Source organism: Hirundo rustica, chromosome 20 (genome assembly GCF_015227805.2).
Source record: "Hirundo rustica isolate bHirRus1 chromosome 20, bHirRus1.pri.v3, whole genome shotgun sequence".
In the NCBI taxonomy this organism is placed as follows: Eukaryota; Metazoa; Chordata; class Aves; order Passeriformes; family Hirundinidae; genus Hirundo; species Hirundo rustica.
The window spans coordinates 9,570,994-9,594,131 of NC_053469.1; the positions used below are offsets into that span (position 1 = coordinate 9,570,994).

General features: G+C 52.9%; 1 protein-coding gene across 2 annotated transcripts in view; it reads right to left on the bottom strand.

The window, feature by feature from the left end:
- Positions 1-614: 614 nt before the first annotated feature.
- Positions 615-23,138, bottom strand: part of PNPLA7 (patatin like phospholipase domain containing 7) — a 125,620-nt gene continuing 103,096 nt past the window's right edge. For both annotated transcript variants that reach the window (XM_040083108.2, XM_040083107.2), the window contains exons 28-36: positions 22,998-23,114; positions 19,067-19,136; positions 16,928-17,044; positions 14,971-15,119; positions 13,425-13,577; positions 11,351-11,458; positions 7,278-7,362; positions 2,421-2,524; positions 615-1,411 (exon numbers count right to left, since the gene is read on the bottom strand). In XM_040083108.2, coding sequence (XP_039939042.1) covers positions 1,331-1,411; positions 2,421-2,524; positions 7,278-7,362; positions 11,351-11,458; positions 13,425-13,577; positions 14,971-15,119; positions 16,928-17,044; positions 19,067-19,136; positions 22,998-23,114 — 984 coding nt within the window. In that variant the 3' untranslated portion in view covers positions 615-1,330. The remainder of the gene's footprint in view (positions 1,412-2,420; positions 2,525-7,277; positions 7,363-11,350; positions 11,459-13,424; positions 13,578-14,970; positions 15,120-16,927; positions 17,045-19,066; positions 19,137-22,997; positions 23,115-23,138) is intronic.

A 23,138-nucleotide genomic window follows, 5' to 3' on the forward strand; every position in this document is an offset into this window, starting at 1 on the left:
TTCAGAGATCTCTCTTCTACATTCATCCACAGCGTCCTGGAGTCCTCAGCAGCAGCAGGAGGAGGCATTTCTACAACAGAGCAGGCAGAGGACAGCATGTGCCAGGAGAGGAGAGGAGGTTAAACGCAGAGAAGAGGTCACAATTCACAGTTTTTACAACTCCCAGTCCTCATCAAACACGTTTCTGGCTGCCCAGCCCTGGGGATGCCTGGAGGGCCAGGAGAGCTGAGGGAAGGAGGCAGCTTTGGGGATGTCCTTGATGCTCTGGTTGGATGACAAATCCCTTCAAGGCAAAACACCTACAGCTGGAGTTTCCATAAAGCAAAAACCCGCTTGGTTATGCAGCCATTGGCAATGACAGGTGTGACACAAGCTGTGACACCAGGGGATGTCTGGACAGGGTCCAGCTGCCGTGACAGCTCCAGCCCTGGGGACAGAGCACCGGAGATTCCTTCCCAGTGCCTGACAACACCGGAGTGACTCCTGCTGGGGCGAGCAGCTGGAAACCGCCTATGTTCCTTTGCAAGTCGGATATAAGCAGAGACAAGTTGGGCTCTGAGTTGTTGACAACTTCTCTCTTTGTGGAACCTGATGCAAAGAAACAGACATTTCAGTCCAGCAAAATAACTTTATTTCAACAGGGCAAGTATAGCCAAGTGGTGATTCCAGAGTTGCCTGGCGAGTGTCAGCTCCAGGATCCATCAGTAAATGTCCTGCTGATGACTCGAGGATCCAGGCTCTATGGCCACCCTTCAAAATTTCTTAGGTTTAGATTTCAAGTGAAATACATTCAGATTTGCTCCTGTCAGAGCACTGCTCACCAGGACATGGTTAGAAGTCACTGAGGAGTTAATTACACAGTTACCTGATTTGTATGAGAAGAAAGCAACGCTGCAACCCACAACCCCCCTCCTCTCTCCAGTGCTGCTGCTCGGAGCCTTCCCAGCCCCTTGCAGGGCGAGGCCCCTGATGCTCTTGGGGCCTTCGCAGTAAAAACAGCGGCTAAAAACACAGCAGCAAAACTCCAGGCAGCTTTGAACTGCACATTTCCCCTCTGCCAGTCTGTGACCAGTAACTGCTGCTCCTGGCACCTGCAGGAAGGAGCAGGGACCCGGCAGCACCCTCCCCAGAGCCCCAAAGGGACGGGGGCACGGTGCGGGCTGAGCTCGGCGCCGAGTGCCCGGCCCTGCCTGCGGAAGGACGAACTCTGGCTTCATTCATCTGGGCGTTGTTTTGGTTTGGTGAAGTCTCAAATAAATAAATCAACAGGGCTGCTCTGTCAGTAGGATGGGCTGTGGCTCCCAGCTGGCAGCTCGGCCTCTCCCGAGCTCTATCCCGGCTCTCCCGTGCTGCTGGCCTGGCCCTCCCCGCTGGGCACATTCCTGCGCTTCCTCAGCTGCATCTCTTCATCCTGCAGGAGAAAAGGAAGCACAGATGAAACTTCAGCATTCTCTCTGAGCTGGATAAAACCTGTCCTCTTCACCTCCTTTCCCACCAGCTCGGGTAAGCTCAGCAAACAGAACCGCCATCACTCCGGCTCCTGAAAACACTGACGCCATCTGACACCCTCACAGGGCCCTTCCCAATCCGTCCTCGTGCTCCCACTCAGGAACTGTTCATGACTAACACAGCAGGCACCTTTCAAACCCTGCTGCAGTCAGAGCAGCAGGGATGTGACCTGTCTGAGCTGTGCTGCTCAGCTTGGGGGTCACACCACAGCACACTCGCTCTCACCGTGCACATTCACCTCAGGGTGGGCCTGCTGTGTGCACACACAGAATCAAACCCCTGTGGCTGGAAGGGACCTCTGGAAGATAAATCTGCCCATGTGCTCCAAGCAGGGCTGACTCCAGTGCTGGAGCTGGTTCTCCAGGGGTTTGCTTTTCAAGTATCTCAAGTTCCCACCTCCCCCTGCACAGCCCAGGGTGGGTGTCAGCTCTGTGTACAGGGCACTATTTCCCACTGACCCCAGGGAGGGTTTCCTTCAGCACAAATTGTGTCTGTCCCCTCTTGGCTTTTTGCTGGGCATCTTCACATCCACCTTCTTCTCCATAACCACCTTCTTCTCCCTACCCACCCTGCAGGCAGCTGGCAGATCCTCCCTTCAGCTCCTCTGCTCCAAGCTGGAGGAAACAGCTCCCTCAGCCTCCCCAGCCCTGATCCTCATGAGCAAACCCCCAGAGCTGCAGGACCGGGATTTAACTGTGCCCAGCTTTTGCCACACGCAGCAGGGACTGACCCGAGGAGGGTGAGCATGTTCCATTTAGTGTCTGTACTAACACAGAGTAACTCTGCACAGTCCTCCTCAGCCAGTCCCTCCCAGATGCTTCTGTCAGCATCTCTCCCAACACATCCAGCTCACACCATTCAGCCAGGACTCAGCAATGACCGGCCACTGCCCGTTCCAGCACGGTTCCTACCGAGTCAGAGTCTTCCTCAACCTGGTTGCTTATGAAATCGAGATAATCGTCCTTCTGGCTGTCCAGGACTTCTTCCTCGTACTCAGTCTGGTAGTCTGACTCATCTAAAGAGAGAAGAGACAAAGCACAGGGTTGAACTAGCAGGCAGAGAGGCAGAGGAAACTGCAAGAGGAACGACTGCCACTGTCACTGAGCACAGGACAGTGCCAGCAGCTCTGCAGCTCAGTGAACTGGGACTGCTCACACACACACATCTCAGCTCCCCAGCACATAAAGATAAACCATGTCCTCTCTGTCAGCTGGTGTCCTGGAGCCCTCCAGAATCCGAGGAACCACAGCACAGCAGCCCTGTCCAGCTGTTGGGGTCATTGTGGTGGGTGCTGGCTCCCAGGCCGAGGGACACAGCCTCTGGTTTTGGGGGGATGCTCCCTGGGGAATGCCCTTCACAGCACAGCTGCTCTTTTCCACCCCTCAGCCCAACCAGACCCGTGGGACACCTGCAGAAACCTTTGAGCTGCCAACCCAACCCCCCTGGACGCAGTGGCTGTGGGAACAGGGATCCCAGGCTCAGGGTGAGCTCTGCCTGCTGTGGAGCTGATAACTGAGTGTCTCACAGTCTCTGTTCCACAGGGGATGGTGACATTTACATCCCCTTCCTCTCTGCAGAGGACAATCACTTGCTTTCCCCAGTAATCCAGCAGATTAACATAATTTAGGGAGTCCCAAGAGCTGTGCATAGCAGCAGGACGTGCAAGGAAGGCCCCAGTGCCAGCCTGTTCCCGTGGAATGAGGACACAGCAGGGCAGAGCCAACGCCTCTCCCAGCACCTGGAGATCACCTGGAGGCTCTGCAAAACAGGCAGCAGGAGCAGGACCTCACAAGGGCCTGGAGGAACAGGACAAGGGGGAATGGCCTTAAGGAAGGCAGGGTTTGATGGGAGATTGGGCAGGAATTGTTCCCTGGCAGGGTGGGCAGGGCCTGGCACAGGGTGCCCAGAGCAGCTGTGGCTGCCCCTGGATCCCTGGCAGTGCCCAAGGCCAGGCTGGATGGGGGCTGGGAGCAGCCTGGGACAGTGGGAGGTGTCCCTGCCATGGCAGGGGTGGCACTGGATGGGATTTAAGGTTCCTCCCAACTCAAACCCTTTTATGACTCCACCTGCAGCCAGGGCTGACTCCCCACAGCAGCTCCAGCACTGTGCCGGGCTGGGCAGGCCATCGATGGTCCCAGCTCACCCCCAGTGCCCCAGCAGCCCTGCAGAGCCTGTCCCAGCCACATGTGACACCAGGGCAGCGAGGCAGAGCCTGTGGCAGGCAGCACCTTCCTCTGCTGGCACCCAGACCTCCAGGATGCAGCTTAAGGCATGAAAATGACATTTGATGGTTACCACTAAAATCACGTTTGTGTGACACCGGCTCTTCCCCCCTTTCCTGAGCTCATTCCAGTGTGCTCTGAAGCAGGGACGCAGCCCACTGCTGAAGAGAGGGGCTCCTGTTTAAAGCAGATCCTTGATGAAGTATTTCTCCCAGGAGCCGTCAAAAGCATCTGCTCCACGCTGAAGACAACAGCACAGTCTGTTCCACAGCCTTTTCTCCTAGCACATAACTACAACCAACTGCTAGAACATTGGAATAAAAGACATTTGGTCTTTTTTCTCTCATTATTTTTAGGTTTTGGGTTTTTTACTGTGAATTATAGAATGACTGTTAGTTTTTACTAAAAACGTTAATGATAATCTTCGATAAAATACACCAGAGAAACTGGAAACTCATCTGAGCAGCAACAAACACCACAAACAAGAGTTTGGAGTTTATATCTCCAATAAAACCAGCTGCCATCAGGACCAAACTCCTTGATTTTCCCAGCACTATTCAGCATCTAACAGATCCTTCTACAGACACAGAACCGAGAGCCACCCTTCTCACATCCTCCACAGCAGGTCTGGCTGCTGGAGGGGAAAAAGGAGAACAGGAGGTGGCCCTGCTGTCCCAAAACATCACCTTCCACCAAGGCTGAGGCTCACAGTGACAAAAGCTCCCAGAAGCACCAAGCAGGACCCAGCCTTGCTGCTCTGTTCAACTCCCCCCAGCCAAGAGGAGATTCCACCCTGGGCAGGTGAGCACATTTCCCCACCATGGACGTGCCCTGTGCTTTGTGCCTGATCCCTGCAGGGATCCCCCAGCTGAACACAGCCCTGGTGTGCCTGGAGGGGCTCCTGCAGTGGCACTGCCAGGCCTCGGGGTGGATCAGGAACTGGAAGCTCAGCACAGCCCCAGCTGCGTTAGTGCTGCTTCAGGAAAGTTCTTTTGAAGCAGCAAAGATGCAGAGGTGGCCTGGTGTCTGCTAATTGTGTCCCTTGAGAGGTGCTGGGATGTCTCCTGCTTCAGCTGAATGGCAAAGCCAGGCACTTGACACCACCATTAACATTTCTCTTCCTCAAATCCTTTTACCCAAATGACCATTGCTAGCAGTGCTTGATCTGCTGGGCTCAGCAATCCCCCCCAGGGCAGCCTGAGCAGGGATGTGACAGGGCCACCCCTGGAGAGTGGCACCTGAGCTCCCCTGGCCACAGCCACGGCTCTGTGAATCCAAACCACAGCTGGGCACAGGGATGATCCTGGCTGAGGGAATGGAGTGGGAACAGGGCCACCGACACTGCTGTGGAGTGAGGCACTTGTGCCCCAGAACTCTGGCCCTCAGGGCCCTCTGCTCAGCCCTGCCTGAGGGACAGGCTCCTTTTTAAAAAATGTAATGGCTTTGGTCACTGCTCTCAGCGTGCTCAAGAGAGGAGAAGAAGTTCCCCTGCTCCACAAAGCCCACACAGCTCCTGCCCCATCCAGGCCTCTCACCCTCTGTGCTGACCCTTCCCCATCCACCAGAGCTTGAGCCTTCTTTGCCTTCTTCAGAACAGAATTATTGACAGGATTTCCCCAGCCAGCCTGAGACCCGCAGCGTGCTGTCACAACAGGCAGAGCCTTTCCCAGTCTCTGTGATCCAAGACTTCCCTCAGGAAGGGATTTCCAGAGAGGACGAAGGTGACAGCGCAGGGTGACAGCCAGGCCACCAAGCAGCTCCCTGTCCCCTCCCCTAAGCCTCAGAGCCCCTTCACCCCCAGAGCAGAGCAATGCCAGAGCTCACCAGCCTCGAGGAGCCGCCTGACAGCCACGAGGCCACTGCAGGGAGGTGTCACCCTCCCCCTGAGCTCACCTCAGCACAGACCTCCCCCACAGCTCTTTAGCAAAAGCCTCATGCACAGAGGACACCAAGGATTGTCACTGCTGTCACTGCCCCAAACACAGGCAGGGTCCCTGCAGCCACACGTTCCACCCACGGCAGGAACACAAAGGATCCTTCACAGCACAGAGCCCACATGCACGGCTCTGCTGCCACCTCATCCTCCCCCTCCTCCACACCCTACAGCCAGGGATTTCAGCACCCCTGAGGAACACGTGGCCCATCCCATCCCATCCACCCCATCCCATCCCACCCCATCTATCCCATTCTATCCCACCTCACCCCATCCATCCCATCCCATCCCATCCATCCCATCCCATCCCACCTCACCCCATCCCATCCCATCCCACCTCACCCCATCCATCCCATCCCATCCCATCCCACCCCACCCCATCCCATCCATCCCACCCCATCCCAATCCCATCCCATCCATCCATCCCACCTCACCCCATCCATCCATCCATCCCATCCCATCCCATCCCATCCATCCATCCATCCCATCCCATCCCACCCCATCCATCCCATCCCATCCCATCCCACCCCACCCCATCCCACCTCATCCCATCCCACCCCATCCCATCCCACCCCATCCATCCCATCCCATCCCACCCCACCCCATCCATCCCACCCCACCCCCAGCAGCCCCTGCACTGCCCCTCCTCAGCCCAGGATGTGCCACACTCCCCTCCACGGCCTCGCTCAGCAGAAGGCAGGAGCCTGATGGGGAATCATCAGGAGCTGGATAAAGGAGGAGGATCTGTCCCAGTGCTCTGGTTAAATCTCAGCAAGTCTCAGTGCCTGAGCCTTAAATAACCACAAACCATGAACTCTTCGCTCTTATTCGCAATGGCTGCTTCAACCACATTTGATTAATATTTTCTTCGTAAGGCATATGATTGTAATTAGCATTTCAAATTACCACAGGGACGTCTCTACAAACAGTCACAGATGGGAGCACTGCTAACTTTAGCTTTCCCTCTGCAGGAACAAGAATCAGGAGGAGGGGAAGAGACTGTTTAGAAAGAGCTCCAGCCCTGGTGACGCTCTCAGGGCTTTCAGGCCTGCAGGGCTCTGATCCTTTTGGATCTGGGAGCTCCACGAAGCGGGAGCTGCTGTGCAGGGCAGGGCCCTCACGGGGCACAGAGCACCTCTGTGTCACCATGCAGGACCTGGTACCTGCTCCTCACCAGTTCACCGCTGCTCCCACAACAGGAGCACACACAGAGCAGCGGAGCCAGCGAGTCAGTCACTCCTGATCCTGCTGACAGCAGGGGAAACATCCTCGGGGCAGAGCTCGAACTCAGCCCCCCCAGCCCAACACGGGCTGAGCGTGGAGCCAGCACAGGGGCAGGGGACAGCCCCAGGGGATGGAAACTGAGCTGCCACTTGTGTAAATTCCCTCAGAGCAGGGATTATCCCCACCTGGGAGCTCCCCAGCGAGAGGTGACAGCAGGCGCCTGGCCGTGGCGGGGACAGCCCGACAGCCCTCCGTCCCAGAGGAGGTGGCAGGAGGGGGACACGGAGGCTCTGAGGGGAGCAGGGAATGCCCCCCGTGGCTGGCAGTGCCCCTGAGCGCGGCAGTGAGAGCAGGAGCTGTCCCTGCTGCCACCCCCCGGCCCCGCTCACCGTCCGCCAGCGCAGCCTTGACGGGCTCGATGCGCGACACGATCTCGGCCAGGTCGGTGAAGGACGCGGTGGGACAGGTCACGTTCTGGAACACAGCGAGAAGTCCAAGGTCTGTCAGCAAATGCACACAGAAAATCCAAACAAGTCGAGACCGTATAAAAATGGTACCGAACAGACAAAGCTCCAGACGCACAACTTCTCCACAGCTGCCCCCTCAAAAGCCATTACTCATCCGTGAGAAATCCTCAGAACAGCTCTCCTGAGGCAGGTCTGGTGGCTGAGATGGGATTCCCAACTGTGGGACGGGCTCTTAATGGCTCTTTTCCCATCCACTCAACAAGAAGCCTTATTAAAAATTTAGCAAGCCATAGAAAAGACCCCAGAGACAAGCACAGGAGGGGCTGTCCCTGGCATGGACAGAGCTCACTCCATGTGCTTTCCTCCAGCAGTGTTCCTTGACAAGAGGGACTGGCTGGGCCAGGTGCAGCGCCCAGGGAGCTCCTGTTTGCTTTGGAGAAGGTGACCAGGTGGGACACACACGTGGGCCATCCCTCAGCTGCAGTGATGCCACAGAGGCTGCACACAGGGACAGGTGGGCACTGGGGGGACCAGGACCCCCCGGGCACCCCTAAAAGCCCCAGAGCTGGAGGTGCTGCAGCCAGCAAGAGCCTGCAGAGACACCTCCCACTGCAATTCCCTCTCCAATAAACCCCTGCTACTTTCACTCTGTCTCACCCAAGCAGTGGGCTGTGTCCTCTGTTTTGAGAAGTTCTTGCTCCCGTCTCTCCTCTAAGAAACCCCAGTTGTGGCATTTAAGAGCCCTCTCGGGCTGCCTGCAGCCCCACCTCCCTCTCTGGGGCTGGGCACAACACAACCAGGTGGACACCTGAACACCTCTCACCTTCTTTTAAACCCAGGGAGTTGAATGAACGCAGCACAAGCCCAGCCCAGAGGAAAGGGATGGGGAGAGCCGGCAGAGGGGACTGGGCTGCCAGGAATTGCTGTGACAGTCATCTTCCCAAACACCCAGACCTGCCCATGTGCTCCCAGCCAGGGCAGCTTCCTAACACGGGGTTTTATGAACAATCCTTCGCTCTTCTGGCAAGAACAGCGAGCCTGTGAATCACACAACCCCTGTGGGGTGACAGCAGCAGCCCACTGCTGCTGCAGCCAGGTGCTCTCAGTTGACCTTTCATCTGTAGCTGATTTTGATGTAATTTGGAACAGCCACAGCACAGAGCAGATCCAGGACGAGCAACGGGGGCAGAGGAAAGCCTGGAGGGAATGGAAAGGCACCTGCATGAAATGGAACAGCAGTAGCTTGGGACACACACCTTAAAATATGAAGAAGTTGGGAAGCTCATCGTGACTGTTCAGGAACCACTGGAAAGGGTGAGTCAGCCCAGGCTCACTCTGAACATCCAACCTCAATGTTCCCAGTGCAGCATCTGCACAAAGCTCTTTCCCAGGACAGGGAAGGAAAGCTCCTTGACAGCTCCAGTCTGTGCCTGACGCAGTGAGGGACACGTACACCCTCTGGCCACCACACGGACACAGCCACGTCCCAGGCTGTCCCTGGACTCCAAAATCCACGAGGATGAGGTGAGTGCACAGAGCACTGGGGCAGACAAGTGCCAGGCTGTCCCTGGGAGCAGGCAGGGACAGGGACAGGGACGGGCTCTGGATGGGATGGAAGTCAGCATGAACAGCTGAACAAAATCCTGCAGGGCCCAGACCAAAGTGTGCCCCAGGAGAACCATCAGCAGGTCCTGTGGTGAGGATGGATGGGAATGAATTGTGACTGGACCCCCAGGAGCATCTGTCCCCCAGTGCCCCCCAGGTCAGCCTGTCTGAGGGCACCTGGGGAGGCAGCTGCACCCAAAGCCTCAGCACCAGGACGGGAAAGCCACTTCTGGGAAACCAGGTGTCCTCCCACACTCATTCTGTGCTTTACAAACAGGAGTTTTAATGTTTAAGTGCTTCCTCTCACTACTTTTAAGGACAAAAGCACCCTCCCATCAGATAACACACAGCAAAGAAGTGTCTCAGATCCGTCTGAAACCTACTCTCAAAACTCTCTGATTTTTTATTTTTTTTTTTTTCCCAAGGAGGAAAGTTTTCTCTTTGGCACAATCTTTATGAAATAAATTACAGGAGAAAGACAGTTACTATTGTAGTCTGCTGGATTATATTTAGCTTTGACTATGAATAACAGCCCAGTAGACAAAACTTCCCCAAGCAGATCCAATTAATGGTGCTGCAGCATTCCATACTGGGGGAGAGTAAGGGCTGCTCAAAGGAAAGTTTATGTAAGGTTCCTGTTGTTTGTCATCAGTATTTGCATTTTGGAGACAAGATAAAGAGGGACTAAACGATCAAAGCCAAAGAGAAGCATCTAAATTATTAAATATCTGGATTTTTAAATAAAATTGCAATGCTCACAACGTGGAAAGGAGAAAATAAGAAATGGCACTCAGCTCTCAGATGTTGAACACTCCAGAAATAGATGAAGAACTAAAACACGTAAAGCATCAAAACCTTTGCTAATGAAAGGCAAGTTAAAAATATCAGCTGCTCTGCCTGGAAGATAACACAGCTAAAGGACTTAAGTGACTCTAATGGAAAAGCAAGAAAAATACCCCAGTGCGAGCTGCAACAGTTGCAACTTCATGGAAATAAATCTCCTGCAACAGAAATCAGATGCAGAAGTCTTGGGTTTCAGAGGGCTCTGGAGTTTTAGGAGGATGAGCAGATGAGCCTGCAGGTCCTTGGGAGGACCAGGGATGCACAGAGCCCCTGGTTCTGCTCATAACCGGCAGGGCTGGTCAGTCACCCTCCAACCCCGCTCTCTCCGTGCTGTGGCACCTCAGCAATCAGCACTTGGTGCCTCCTCCTTACCGGTGAGCGCAGGGCCAGGCTGTGTCCGCAATGAGGACGTGACACATTTGCTCTCCAGGGCCCTGAAGTGCCACAGAACCCAGGGCAGGTGTGATAAATGTCCATCCTGCTGCTGTGAGAGCTCCATTGAAGTGAAATATTCCCCTCCATTACTGTGTCCCGTCAAAAGGGCAGTTTAAAAAGCAGGCTTCTTTAAAAGAAGTGTCTGTTACAGCAGTGAAAAGGTTTGAGGCTTTTACTGCCTGTGATCAAAGTGAGGCTGAAGTAGGACACAAGCAATTCTGAGACACACAATTGTCCCTGCCTTGACTTCTCCTTATGACCTTTAGCACAAAACCTGAACCCCAGCCCCTCATGTCTGATCAGGAGGTGCCAGAGGCGGATTGAGGACACATTTCTGCAGTGACACTGAAGCACCTCCTCATCCAGGTGTGCTCCCAGGGAGAAATCCCAGCCCGAGGAGTCTGGGGGCTCCTCGGGCTCACGGATCCCCAGCTGGCTTCCTCCACGGCTCAGTCCCTGTGTGCTCCTCCCAGAGCCACTCTGGCCCTGCCAGGCAGCGTGGGCAGATGCAGCTGATGCTGGGAAGTCCCTGGAGCTGAGGGTGACATTCACCTCCTCCCAAGAGAGCCATCCCCAGCCCTCAGTGACTCACAGCCTCTGCTGACGCCGAGGGCACCTGGCTCACATGTGGAATCATCCACCCTCATCTCTGCGCCAGTGTCCACCCTGCCATCCATCCTCTCCCTATCTCAGAGCCAAAGTGCTCTGCCTCCCACCCCTGGAGAGCTGCAAATCCTCAGTGTCATCTCTCACCTCACTTGACTTCCCTCTGTGAGGCCCAGGACAGTTATGATTCATTCTGGCCATCCCTTAAAAAATTACTGCTCATTTCCCTCTCTCTAAAAGATGATGAAAAAGAATTGCTGGGTAAAACATGAAGCCTTTGTAGCAGTTTGGGTTTTAAATCAGAGGGATTCAAAGGAGAGGAAGGACAGTGAGCCCTTATATTGTAATGTATTATCCAAATTCCTCAAAAAGGTGGGAACTGTTTCTTAAAACCAACTGGAACTTCCCTGCCAAGAAATCCAGAGCACTGAGCTGTGACCCAAACTCAGAGCAGACACTGTTCCCTGTCCCAGCCCTGGGCAGCTCCAGCAGCACAGAGCACTTACATCAGTTTTGGATTTGCAGGTCTCTTGCCTGTCCTTCAGCATCTTGTCAAGGACTCCACTCCTGCACCACACATTAAATACGGTTTTCCCATGCTGGTATCCCACTTCCTGGAAAAAAATAAATAATCAGGAGGGAAAAAAGTAATTAATAACTGCCATTGGTATGGAAACAACTGGAAAAAAACAGACCCATCACTCAAAGTTTTACTCTTTTTCTCAGAACACAGTAGAAATTATGTTGAAAAATCAAATGAGAAAGACAAAGCAACAGGTTTTGAGAATCCCTGGATCCCACCTCCAGCCCTGGTTCTGGCAGCAGCACTAAACCTCTGGTGTTGTCTCTCCTCCCGTTTTTGGATGAGGGTTCAGAGCATGGGAGACACTGGGGCTGGAATTCAGTTCTCACAGTTTATCCCAGCTCAGGGTGAGGGTGATGAAGGGGAGATAAAGGAGCTGACAGCTCTGCCACTGGCAGGGTCAGGCTGACCCAAAATAACCAGGAGAAGCTGAGCTTCAGGAACTGCCCACAGCCACCACCACCCTGGGGCTGGACACCAGAGGGGTTTGGCACGAAGAGATTTCAGCTCCTTTCTATTTCCTGTAAAATCCAGGCACACAGCTGAAATGAACTCCCCCCACTACTCCCCAGCCCCTAAGGATAAAGGAATGCCTGGATTGGCCTTCCCTTTGAGGTCAGCACAGTTCAGAGCTTCCTGGTGGACAGAAGTTATCGAGCTGTGCTGCAGGGAATGAGGACCCAGGAGGTGCTGCCCCTCACCCCTGCAGTGTTCTGTGCCAGGAACCTGCTCAATGACAATGACACTTTTGAGGAATTGCCCTTCTCTCGGGTTTTATTGCGCTGACAATATTTGCCTGGTGCCTTTACATCTCTTTAAGAGCAGCCCGTTAGAACAGAGCAGGGCTGTGGCAGCTCAGGGTCTGCTCCTGTGATGAACTGCCACACCTGTCTGTCAGCGTTTTCAAATCAGCCAGGGCTCTCCAGCTGGCAGAGAACAAAGAATTATTTATCAGCAAAGTCCCAGATCCACGGGCAGACAGCAGTGTTTGCCCAGGAGCCAAGAGGCACCAAATATCTCAGAGAAAATATTTACACCGGGGAAATCAGCTGGTGGTTTGGATTAGCTGCTGTGTGTCCTAAGGAGTCTCTCAGATGAGAATCTGCAGGGCCAAACTGTGCTCCTGGGCAGTGTTTGTTAAGCCAAGGCCAGAGAGATCAACCTGAGGGCTAAGGTGCATCACAGACTCTCACTCAAGTGTAATGGAAATTGACTTCAAGGAGTGGTGGTTTCCAGCCTGGGAGGGGAGCAAAGCTCTGCAGGAGTATCTGGACATGGATGATGCCCGTGTGGCCAAAACGGGCAAAGAATGGAAGGAGACAGTGAGATCACTGTCTTGACAGAAGACACAGCCAGAGTCGCTTTTGCTGCCCTGCCTGGGCAGGAGCATTTCTGCTGTGAACACTGGATTATGTCATTGAACAGTCCCTGCACACCTGGAGCCAGCTCTGCCCATGCTGGCTTCTGACACAAGCACAACCCCAACCAGTGATGTGTGACCCGGCAGCACTTTGCCAACGCCCCGGCACTGCTGCCACTTCCTGTCCCTCTAAGGGCTGCAGAGCAATTGTGGATGATGTTTTATTCACAGAAGTGTTCAAACGTTAACAGGACCAGGTGTTTTCACGTTTCCCTCCATTTCCAGGATTCAAGGGCTCCCTGACAGATTTCTGCAAGCCTTACACGCTACGACAAGCTCCAGGAGGAGGAGAGAGCGAGGACAAAGCCCAGCCCACACCAATGCCCAGAGCCACGAGCTCTCACCCAGCAGCTGAGCGGGAGCTGCCACAAAACAGAGCGAGGCAAGCGATCCCTTCACAGGTCATTATATAATCAAGATCACTAACTCAATTCCCGCTGCTAATCCAATCTCCCTGCCCGGGATATCATTCCACAGCATGACTGAGTGTCAATTATTCCCTCCGCGCAGGCTCCTGCACTAATTAGCAGCAGCAGGGCGGCCAGGAGCAGGGCTGGGCTGCAGGGGAGGCACTTACACAGATCTCATCGAACTTGCCGAAGTCCAGGGTGCCGTAGCGGTCGATGGGGGGCCGGATGTACTCGCAGTAGTCGCTGTTCTTCACCATCTCCAGCTGCCGCACGCAGCACACGTAGGCCAGGCGCGTCTGGATCTCGGCCATGTTCAGCACCTGCCCGCCACAGAGCGAGCTCAAAGCCAGCTCCTCAGAGGGGATTTCACAAAGCCAGCTCCTCAGAGGGGAGTTCCCAAAGCCAGCTCCTCAGAGGGGATTTCACAAAGCCAGCTCCTCAGAGGGGAGTTCCCAAAGCCAGCTCCTCAGAGGGGATTTCACAAAGCCAGCTCCTCAGAGGGGATTTCCCAACGTGCTCGGTGTGCTCACTTCGGGGGGAAGTGAGCTGGCACACGGGGACCTGGCGATGCCCTCGCGCAGCGGCACCCCCAGCTGTGCCCAGCGTGGGCAGGCAGGGATGAGCATCCCTGATCAGCACCACAAAGGGAATTGCCTTCCAACGAGCTCAAACCAAGGCTTTCATTCCGGGATATAGGGAAATTACATATATAACTTAAAGATCTGTGCCGAGGTGAGGGGCACCGTGATCATTCAAGGCAGAAATCAGTGATGCCCCATCCCTGCAAGTGTTCAGGGCCAGGCTGGACAGGGATTGGAGCCTTGGGGTGGAACTCAATGAGCTTTAAAGTCCCTTCCAACCCAAGCCAGTCTGTAATTCCATGATTCTCTGATCTGTCCAGTGCCAGCACAGAGATTTTGCAGAATGGCTGAGGCAGACAGGGGCCCCTGAGATCACCCAGTCCACTCCTCCTGCCCAGGCAGGGTCAGCTTGTCCAAGGCCATGTCCAGCTGAGTTTTCACTATCTCCACAGATGGAAACTCTTCCAGCCCTCTGTTTGGCCAGTGTTTCACCACTACCAGTAAAAAAATATGTGGTTTGTGGTGTTCAGAAGGAATCCCATGTTTCCATGGGTGCCTACTGCCATTCAGGCAGCTGGAATATTTCACTGGGTACATCTGAGACCAATTCCAGCTGGGGAATGCAACTGGGAGGAAGAATTAAAATCAATATTCACTTGGCAGATAGCTGCAGAGCCAGGTAATTTAGGAAATGCAGAAAAAGGAACAGAGTTGACCTGACCACATGCATCAAAAGGAAAATAATAATAAAAAAATAATGCTCTGCAGCCCCATGTACTTAATTACTGCCAAATGCTAAAATCTCCCTAAATCAGCAGTTCAGAGACATACAGGATAGAAAGTGAACTGGACAGATTTACTACTTTTATGGGTAAAATTAATAAATTCTGACTTTATCAGAATGTATGCAGCTCCAAGAAAAGCTTTCTTTGCTCTAAGAATTCTGCCAGCCCCCTCCCACATCACTGTGGTGTGAGAGCACCGCCCAGTTCTCCGAACACGAACTCAAATCCAGCGGAACAACAAACCTGGCACAGATTGCTCCCCGAGTAACAGAGGGAATTTCCCCACTTCTCCCACTACTCCCAGTGCCCTGGAAAACCAGCTGCCACTCCAGTCTAGCCCCCAGTACCTTGACTTTCTCAGCCAGGGGGTTCCACCTCTTCCAGAGCAGCCACCAGCCCGACAGGCAGTCGCCGTAGTTGGTGAGGTCGGTCTCGTCCCGGCTGCCCACGTCGATGGCGATCACCACCTTGGCCCCCATGGACCTGGCCACGTCAGCTGGGGGACACGAGGTGTCAGAGCCCCCTGCCCTCCTGCTGCTGCCAGGGGCACACACACGGATCTGCTGGCTCGGGTGTGTGACCCGAGGTGGCAGCCACCACGAGAGCAGCTGGACACAAGTGGCCCTCAGCGGCCATCCCTGCAGGGATCCAAAAGCCAGGTGGCTGTGGCACTTGGGAATGGCTGGACTCAGGCTTAGAGGGACCCTCAGCCTAAACCATTCTGTGATTCTCTGCCCAGACCACCCCCGCTCAGGAAGGCTCCACGGGGAGGGAGGGATCCCAAATCCTGCACCAAGCAAGCCCCGAGCGACCCCAGGGGAGTCCCCACTGCTGGGGGATGTCACTGACAGGGGATGGTTCGCCCCAGATCAGTGGGGTGACCTGACCCTCCCTGAGGTCACCAGAAGCCCTGTGAGGGGACAGTGCAGTGACACCACCTTGGGTATTATGGGATAGAGCACATCAAACCCACATCAATCCTAAAAAAAGACCCGGGGGACCTGCAGGGGGAACAAGTGGCAGTGCCTCAGAGAGAGGAGGCAGCAGTGCCAACGCTGCAGGGAGAAGGTGACAATGGGAGGAGCAGGACAGGGATCTGCCAGCGAGGATGGCAGCCTGAGAACAGCTCTGGGATCCAAGAGAAAGATTCACATCTGAAAGTGGGAGAGAAATGAGGCAACACTTCCTACTTCAAGGTCAGTAAAAGGACGAGCTGCAGCCTTTGCATGCGGGTGAGGATTTAGGGAAGCGCCAGGGGAGGGAAGAGAAGGACATGAACCTCACAGGATGAATTTGTATTTCTTTCACACCCCCAGAGTCCAAGATAGTTGCAGTTTCCAGAATAGTTTTGCGTGGGAAAACCAGAGCTCTGAAGAGCAAATTTAGAGGCTTAATTTAGACACTTCTTTAAATCAGATCTGTTCTGTAACTTGGATTTATATTCCTGGGCTCTTTCAGTCTATTGTGCTTCCCACCCAGTGTCACCTGTGTCTGCTCTTTGCCCTCTCCAGCTGTGGAGATGCAAGAGGTGCTTTGATTTGCAATTCACAATTCTTGTTCACAAGCACAGAGAATGCCAGATGCTGATTTGGGGGATCCATTTTCTGCTATTTCCGTTTCTGGCTTTTAGGTAAATACACCTCTGATGGAAAAATGAAGTCAGGGTGTGACAGGAAGATGTAAATGACTTGGGTTGCTCAGGTGGGGTCTCTGACTCTTGACCCCCCTTAACCTGAGCACTCAGTGACTCTGCAGGGCCCCCTGAGCCACCCACCCTCGTGACTGCAGTGAAACCTGACACAAAACACACCCCGAACACGGCCAATTCCCTCCCCTGCACCCTGCTGGGGGCTTCAGACCTCATCCCACACCCCACATCCCTCCTTCCATGGCCCCACGATTCCCCCACTGCCTCATGCTCCAGGTGACAGCAGCCTGAGCAGCAAATGCTGCTGCTCCCTCAGAATTATTTCTTAATTAAGTGACTGAAGAGAAACTCCGAGGTAGGTCGTACATCTGTGCTTTGATTCCTCCTCTCTCCCTTCAGCAAGCACTAGAACAATTCCGACTTAGCTGGGAGCTGTGTGTTCAGAATTTGGCTACCAGGAAATACTTCATTAAAAGACAGTGTTAATAAAGGGAACACCCAGGAAACTGAGAGCAAGGACTCCAGGTAACCAGCACGAGGTGAGAGGCGGCTGCGAGATCTCTCCGTGCTTTAGGGGAAAAGCACGAGGCCCAAGGCTCGCAGGCTGTCTGATGGGCAGTGCTGGCAGGTTCTCCCCCCACGAGCTGTGCTCCTACCTGGCAGGTTGTTGATGTAGCCCCCATCCATGAGGAGATGGCCATCCTTGGGGTCACACAGGGGAGGCATGTACCCCGAGAGGGACATGCTGGCACGGACGTACCTCCACAGGGAGCCTGCGGGGAGCGAGGGCAGCGTTCACCGTTAATCACCCAGCATTAATTACTGCCACGCAGGGGGGGAGGCTGCTGCACTCATTAAGGTAATCAAGAGATAAAGGCTTTCCTCAGGACGCTGTGAGGACGTTATTAAAGCAGTTTATTATTTTCTATATCATAATGCTGGCTAGGATAAAACAAAGAGCGTGCAGACATCAGGCAAAAGCCCCAGGACCCACGGTTTGGAGCCCATCGCTCACATTTACTGCCCTCTGGGAGATCTCAGCATATTCCTGCTGCAGGGAGATCTCAGCATATTCCTGCTGCAGGGAGATCTCAGCATATTCCTGCTGCAGGGAGATCTCAGCATATTCCTGCTGCAGGGAGATCTCAGCATATTCCTGCTGCAGGGAGCTCCAGGGCTTCGTGGAGCTGGGGCTGAGGAGGGAAGGAAGAGGTTTGTCCTGAGGACAGAGGGATTGACAGAACAAGTGCAGCTGGAGTCACTGTGTTCCACAGAGATCCACAAAGGCCTGACTTTCAGCAGGACCTGAACCTCAAAAATACAAGCTGTAGAACCCCCCCAAATTCTGTTTTCCCTCCTCTGCAACAAGCAGACGTTTTCTCCTGTGAAACTACTGCAAATGCTTGGTGGGGATCATTATCTTCTGTTGGTGCTGTGAGGAACAGTTATAATCCTTTAAGCTGATAGAACCAAAGTTTAGTCAAGTAGAAATTGACTGGCTGTGTTTCCTGTAAAACGTTCTGCTTTAAGGCTCTTATACACTGATTTTTCCCTTAACATTTGCATCAACCAAATTGGGAAGACACTGCATTTCCACAGGCCAAGAAGCTTGTCTGAGAAGTGAATCTTTAAAATACCAAGAATAAGTGAGCCTCGCAGAGTTAACTCACTGCTCAGTAATTAACTGCTTTGTGCTTCCAACAGCAACTCTTCCCAGCAAATTCCCTGGGAATTGATTTTTTTGTGTGTGTGTTTTCTTTTTAAAACAGATAACAGCTCTGTTCCTAATTACAACCTCAGCACTCCTGCTGTTAGCACAGGTTAATACTGGCACATTTGGGATTATTATTAATAGTTTTAGTGGAACTTCCACCCAAGGAAACTGCTGACATGTGTTACACCTCAGAGACCAAACCAAGATGGGAAATGGCAGCAGCTGGGAACTTAATTTATCTCCATTCAGTGGAGACAACCGTAACCATTCTCCAGCTGATTCCTATCCTTACATTAAACTTCCACGGGGACGAGCAGCTGGCTGGAGTGTTTCCTGACCTCAACTGGCTTAACCTGCTGTGGAATGGGAATACAAAACCTCTGAGAAGGGTTAATCCTTTTTCTGCTTGGTTTAGCTGCCCTGATCAAAGCCCAGAGTCCTTCAGCAGCTCCATAACCCCCAAGGAATGGCAGGAATGGACAGAGAGACCTGTGCCAGCCCCAAGGACAAACATCAGAGATGTGGCAGCACAGGCTGCAGCTCCCCCCAGGAAGATCTGGGGCACCTGGAGGCCTCCCCTCAGGCTGTCACTGCCCTGTTACCCCAGACTGGCAAAAGGCAAAGGCAGGGACACATCCCAGGCACCTCAGATCCTGCTCTCCCCTTCACTCAGTGAGAAACAGAAAGAACTGAGCATAAATGAGAGCCTAACTCAGCCCCTGCTTCAGGCAGAGCCTGTTCTGGGGGAAGACAGCTTCATTTAGGGGAATTTGAAACATCAAAGGTTTCGGTTGCATTAAGTCTGATTTATGGCTAAAATACCTGCCCTTCACTTTAAGGATGCTTTAAGGATACAGAAAGGTGCCAATGGACCCATTTTTCCCTCCAACAGTGAAGGCAGCATCTCATTTAACTCCTTCCCAGCAGCCCTGACCCTTGTTATCTGTGTACAGCCACAGTCTGGTGCTCAGCAAGCAACAGGGAAGGGAGAAACAAAAGGAAAGACAAATTCCAGGAATAAGGCTGACCCTGAAGTCCCCCATGATGATTTAAGGCCTGGAGAGGCCATGTCCACACTCACCATCCCTGTGCACCCTCATGGCCGAGGCAGTGATGTCGGTGGTGATGGTGAAGTAAGGAATCCACAGATCCTGCAACAGAGGAGTCCCAATTTCACTAAATCTGTGACCTTGCACTTGACCACACCCTGTGCCTGACACACAGCAGAGCAGCAACCTCTGGACCCTGCCACACACAGCTACAGACACACACCTGCATGGATGGAGGGAAACCCCTCAGCCCTGTGTTTAAATTCATCAATTTGTCTCTCATGCAAACAATTCATTCAACACCAAGGCAGACAAAAATCCTCATGTCCTTCTTGCAGTAGCAAGAACCCCCTGTTCCAGCAGAGCGTGCAGAGGCAGCACAGAGAGCTCCTCACACAAACCAGAGTCACCTTCTGCAGGGGGTCTATTTTAATTTCAGGCGCAGGATGGGGTGTGATGGTCACTCCCAGCCCAAGGGAGCCCCAGGCTGTTTAGGGGACAGGAAGAACACGATCCATGGCCTCCTGACTGAACAATGGTCCATTTGTACCTCCTGGTGATGGAGCCAGGGGCCACCACTCCAGCAGGAAATGCAAACCCAATGTCTTCTACAATCACAGATGCCAACACCGAACTCTGCAGCTACAGGAACAAAGGACCCTGCAAGGTAGATCTCCAAGAAGATTGCAGAGGCTGCCTGAGATCCTGCAGGGTAACACAGCAGTGGGGAGAGTGGAACAGAAGGAGGGTGAGACACAGGAAGCATGGCTAAGCCAAGAGCTCTGAGAGTTCACTCAGTGGGGCCAGACCAAAGCACCCAGCCCTGCTCCTGGCAGGGGAAGTTCTCCCTCTGGTCTCAGCTGTGTCTCACCTCCCACCAGCTGGAAAAAGCAAAGGGGAAGGTGACCTCCCAAGTGTGCAGGGCTCTGCTGGAGAGAGGAGAGTTTTGGAAAGTTTCCATGGTGCCTGGTGAAATGGCAGCCGCCAAGGGGAAGCAGGAGGACTTCTCTGAGTAAACTGAGCTTGTGCCCAGGGAACAGCTGATGCTGCTCTGTCAATCAGAACACTTGAATCAAGGCTGAAGAGGAAAACCTGCTCTCCCAGGCAGCCTTTGTTCACTGGACAGGGTGTCTGAGCCTTCCCCAGCACAGCTTTAATGGAATTTAAACTCAGCCCAAAGACAGCTTTGGACTCCAGGACCATTGGAGCTGGAGTCCCTCCCTCACTGGTGGGGCTGCAACTCCTGGTGTGATTTCTGTGCTGTTCAACCTGAAATCCTGCACTGCCGAGCAGCAGGGGGTTTTCTGGAGAGTTTAATCTCTTCAGCAGCTCTGCAAAGCTGGTGGGACTCGGGCACTGCACCAGTAGCACAACCCAGGGTAAATGCCAGAGGAAAGTGATGAATAAAGCGTGATTACAAGAGAATTCGGGTGCCTCCCCATGCTGAAGATATTCTGGGGGTTGCAGGTCTCAGTGTATCAACCACACATTAAGCAAAAATAGGGCAATGGGAGAAGAAGCCTCTCTGACACCTCCTTTCATGTTCCTGCAAACACTTGCACAAAGCAAACTAACCCAGGCCCTCCTACACGGCAATAAAATCTCACTGCTCAGGAATTGCTCCGCTGAGTTTGGAACAGAGCATCACTGAGGTCTGAAACAGGACTTAATGAAAGTCTTGTCTGATTCCTCACACCTGAACCCCCAGCTGAGATGATTTACAAGGGCATTTTGGCATGGGGATAAGAATGCTGGCACCGAGAATAAGAAGTCCAGAGGTTGATGTTCTCACAAAAGGATGGAGAATCTGAGAGGAAAATAGATCTATTTCTTGAGAAATTTCCTTCAGGCACCCTGGCCTGGCTCTGTGTCCAAGTGCTCCATGCTGGGTGTGCTCCCTGAGGGTCTCCCACGGATGATCCCAGCCTGGGAGGTGCCTGTGGCTGGAAGCAGTGATGGGGTTTTTGTCACCAGGGCCCCCACACGAGCAGGAATCAGGAGACACCCACGTTACAAGGGCTGGCAGAGAGCAAATTTCGGAGAAAATGGAAACCTCCCTTTCGGTGTCAGAAATAACAGCTCAGCCTAAGCGCTCCTGCTCCTGCCTCCCAGGTGGGACTCGTGTGGGAAGCACAGGGGTGTCACCTCACAGCCACAGCAGCAAAAACGAGGATCTGGCCCAGAGCTTCTACATTTTAAACTTCTCTAGAGCCAGGAGGGTCAGCCCCTGAGGAGGAAGTTCCCAGGTTTTCCTGGGATCACTGCTGATCCTCCCAGGAAGGAGCAGTTGTGGCCAAGTACAACCCAAACACGACCTCTGCTCGTAAGGCTGTAATTAATTTTTACTGATAGGAATTTCCAGGTAGAAATCATTGCTACCCAGCCAAACCCACCCCAGCTAGGGAGAAAAGATGGATGTTTGCAGTTTGGATGCTTTAAATACTTTTTCAAGGTTCCTGGCTCGGCTCCTGTTACCTTCTCAGTCTCCCTTTACCCTGGGGCAGCTCCCAGTTCCAGGACTGGCTACCCCACATTGACAGTGGGAATCGCAGTGAAGGAGTAATTCCCTCTCTCCTGGCTGTGCTACACATTTTTCCTTATTTATCTGCAGGAATTCTTCCCACATGAGGAAACCCTGGGCATGGCCTGAGGGGCTGTGATGGTCCAGCACACAAGCACAGAGATGCTGCTGCTGGGTGCCTCAGGACTGGATTTCTCTTGCACAAAACCTTCCTCTGGCTGCAAGGGAAGACCAGAATATGCAACTACAGCTGCTGAGATTCCTAAGGAAGGAATCTGCTGCATCTTAGAAAGGAAGTACAATGAACTGACTGCTGGAACCCAAAGCAGGGATGGACAGAAACAGCCTCGAGTTGCACCAGGGGAGGTTTAGGTTGGATGGCAGGAAAAATTTCCTCGTGGAAAGGGTGGTCAGGCATTGGAAGAGCTGTCCAGGGAAGTGGTGGGATCACCACCCCTGGAAGTGCTCAAAAGCCATGTGGATGTGGCACCTGGGGACAGGGGGCAGTGGTGGCCTTGTCAGTGCTGGGGGAATTGTTGGACCCTTTTCCAACCTTGATGATTCCAGGATCCTCTAAAAGCTGCTTGTCTCCAGCACCATCCCCTGTGCACAGCAAGCTGCTATTTTAAGCCACATGATGATTAATCACTTACTTTCATACTTGCATTTAGGTAGGGAATGTTTTGGATTATTTTTACCAAATATATTTAAAGTATATACAGTGTTAATTTGCTACATGATCTTTCATCACAAGGATGCAAACACAGGAACGATTTGGTTAAAATTGCAAATCAGGTGAAATTCCAAGGCTACCCAAACACCCTCTGAGCTGGGTGATGTAGAAGACAAACACTGCTAATGTGATTTACAATCTGCTGCTGCTGAGGGATGGGGGGAGGTGGATTCCAGAGGTGGCTCTTGGCTCAGGTGGACCACACCACACCCAGCAACTACAAAAGTGCAAACCGGGACACAAAGGTGTTGTAAGGACTCTGCCGTTATTGCAGCTTTCAGCAGGCTGCTCAGAAAAACTCACTCCAGCTTGAAAAATAAAATTCAAAAAAGCCAAACCCATTGCAAGCCAATTCAAGCCCTTCTCTGGTGTGCCCTGAAGGTCTCTGAGACCTGATTTGCAGAAAAATAATGATGAAGCACTCTCGGCTGTTCTTCTTCAGGGCCACAATTTTCCCTTTTTCTCTCAGACAATGAGATCCTTTTGTCAAACTGAAATCGTTACAAATAATCTACAGTTTGTGTTTTCTAAAGCCACCTGAAAGAACAGGCTCCTTCCTGCAGTCATGGACCACCACACTCACAGTCTCACCTCGTTTTCAGTCACCCAACAGCTCCAGATTTCCATATTAGCATGGAAAAAAAGCTATTTCTTCTCCAGCAGACACAGGGACATAATTTCCTATCCATAAGGTGAATAAACAACCTACCTCTATCTGCTTATCCTTGAAGATGTTGTTGATGCTGTTGTTAAAAGCTGCTCCAGAAAACATAGAGGTTATTGGGTAAGTCAAGTCTAGAATAGTCTTGAACACCGAGTTCATAACCTAAAAAGAGAAGAGAAAAGGCAT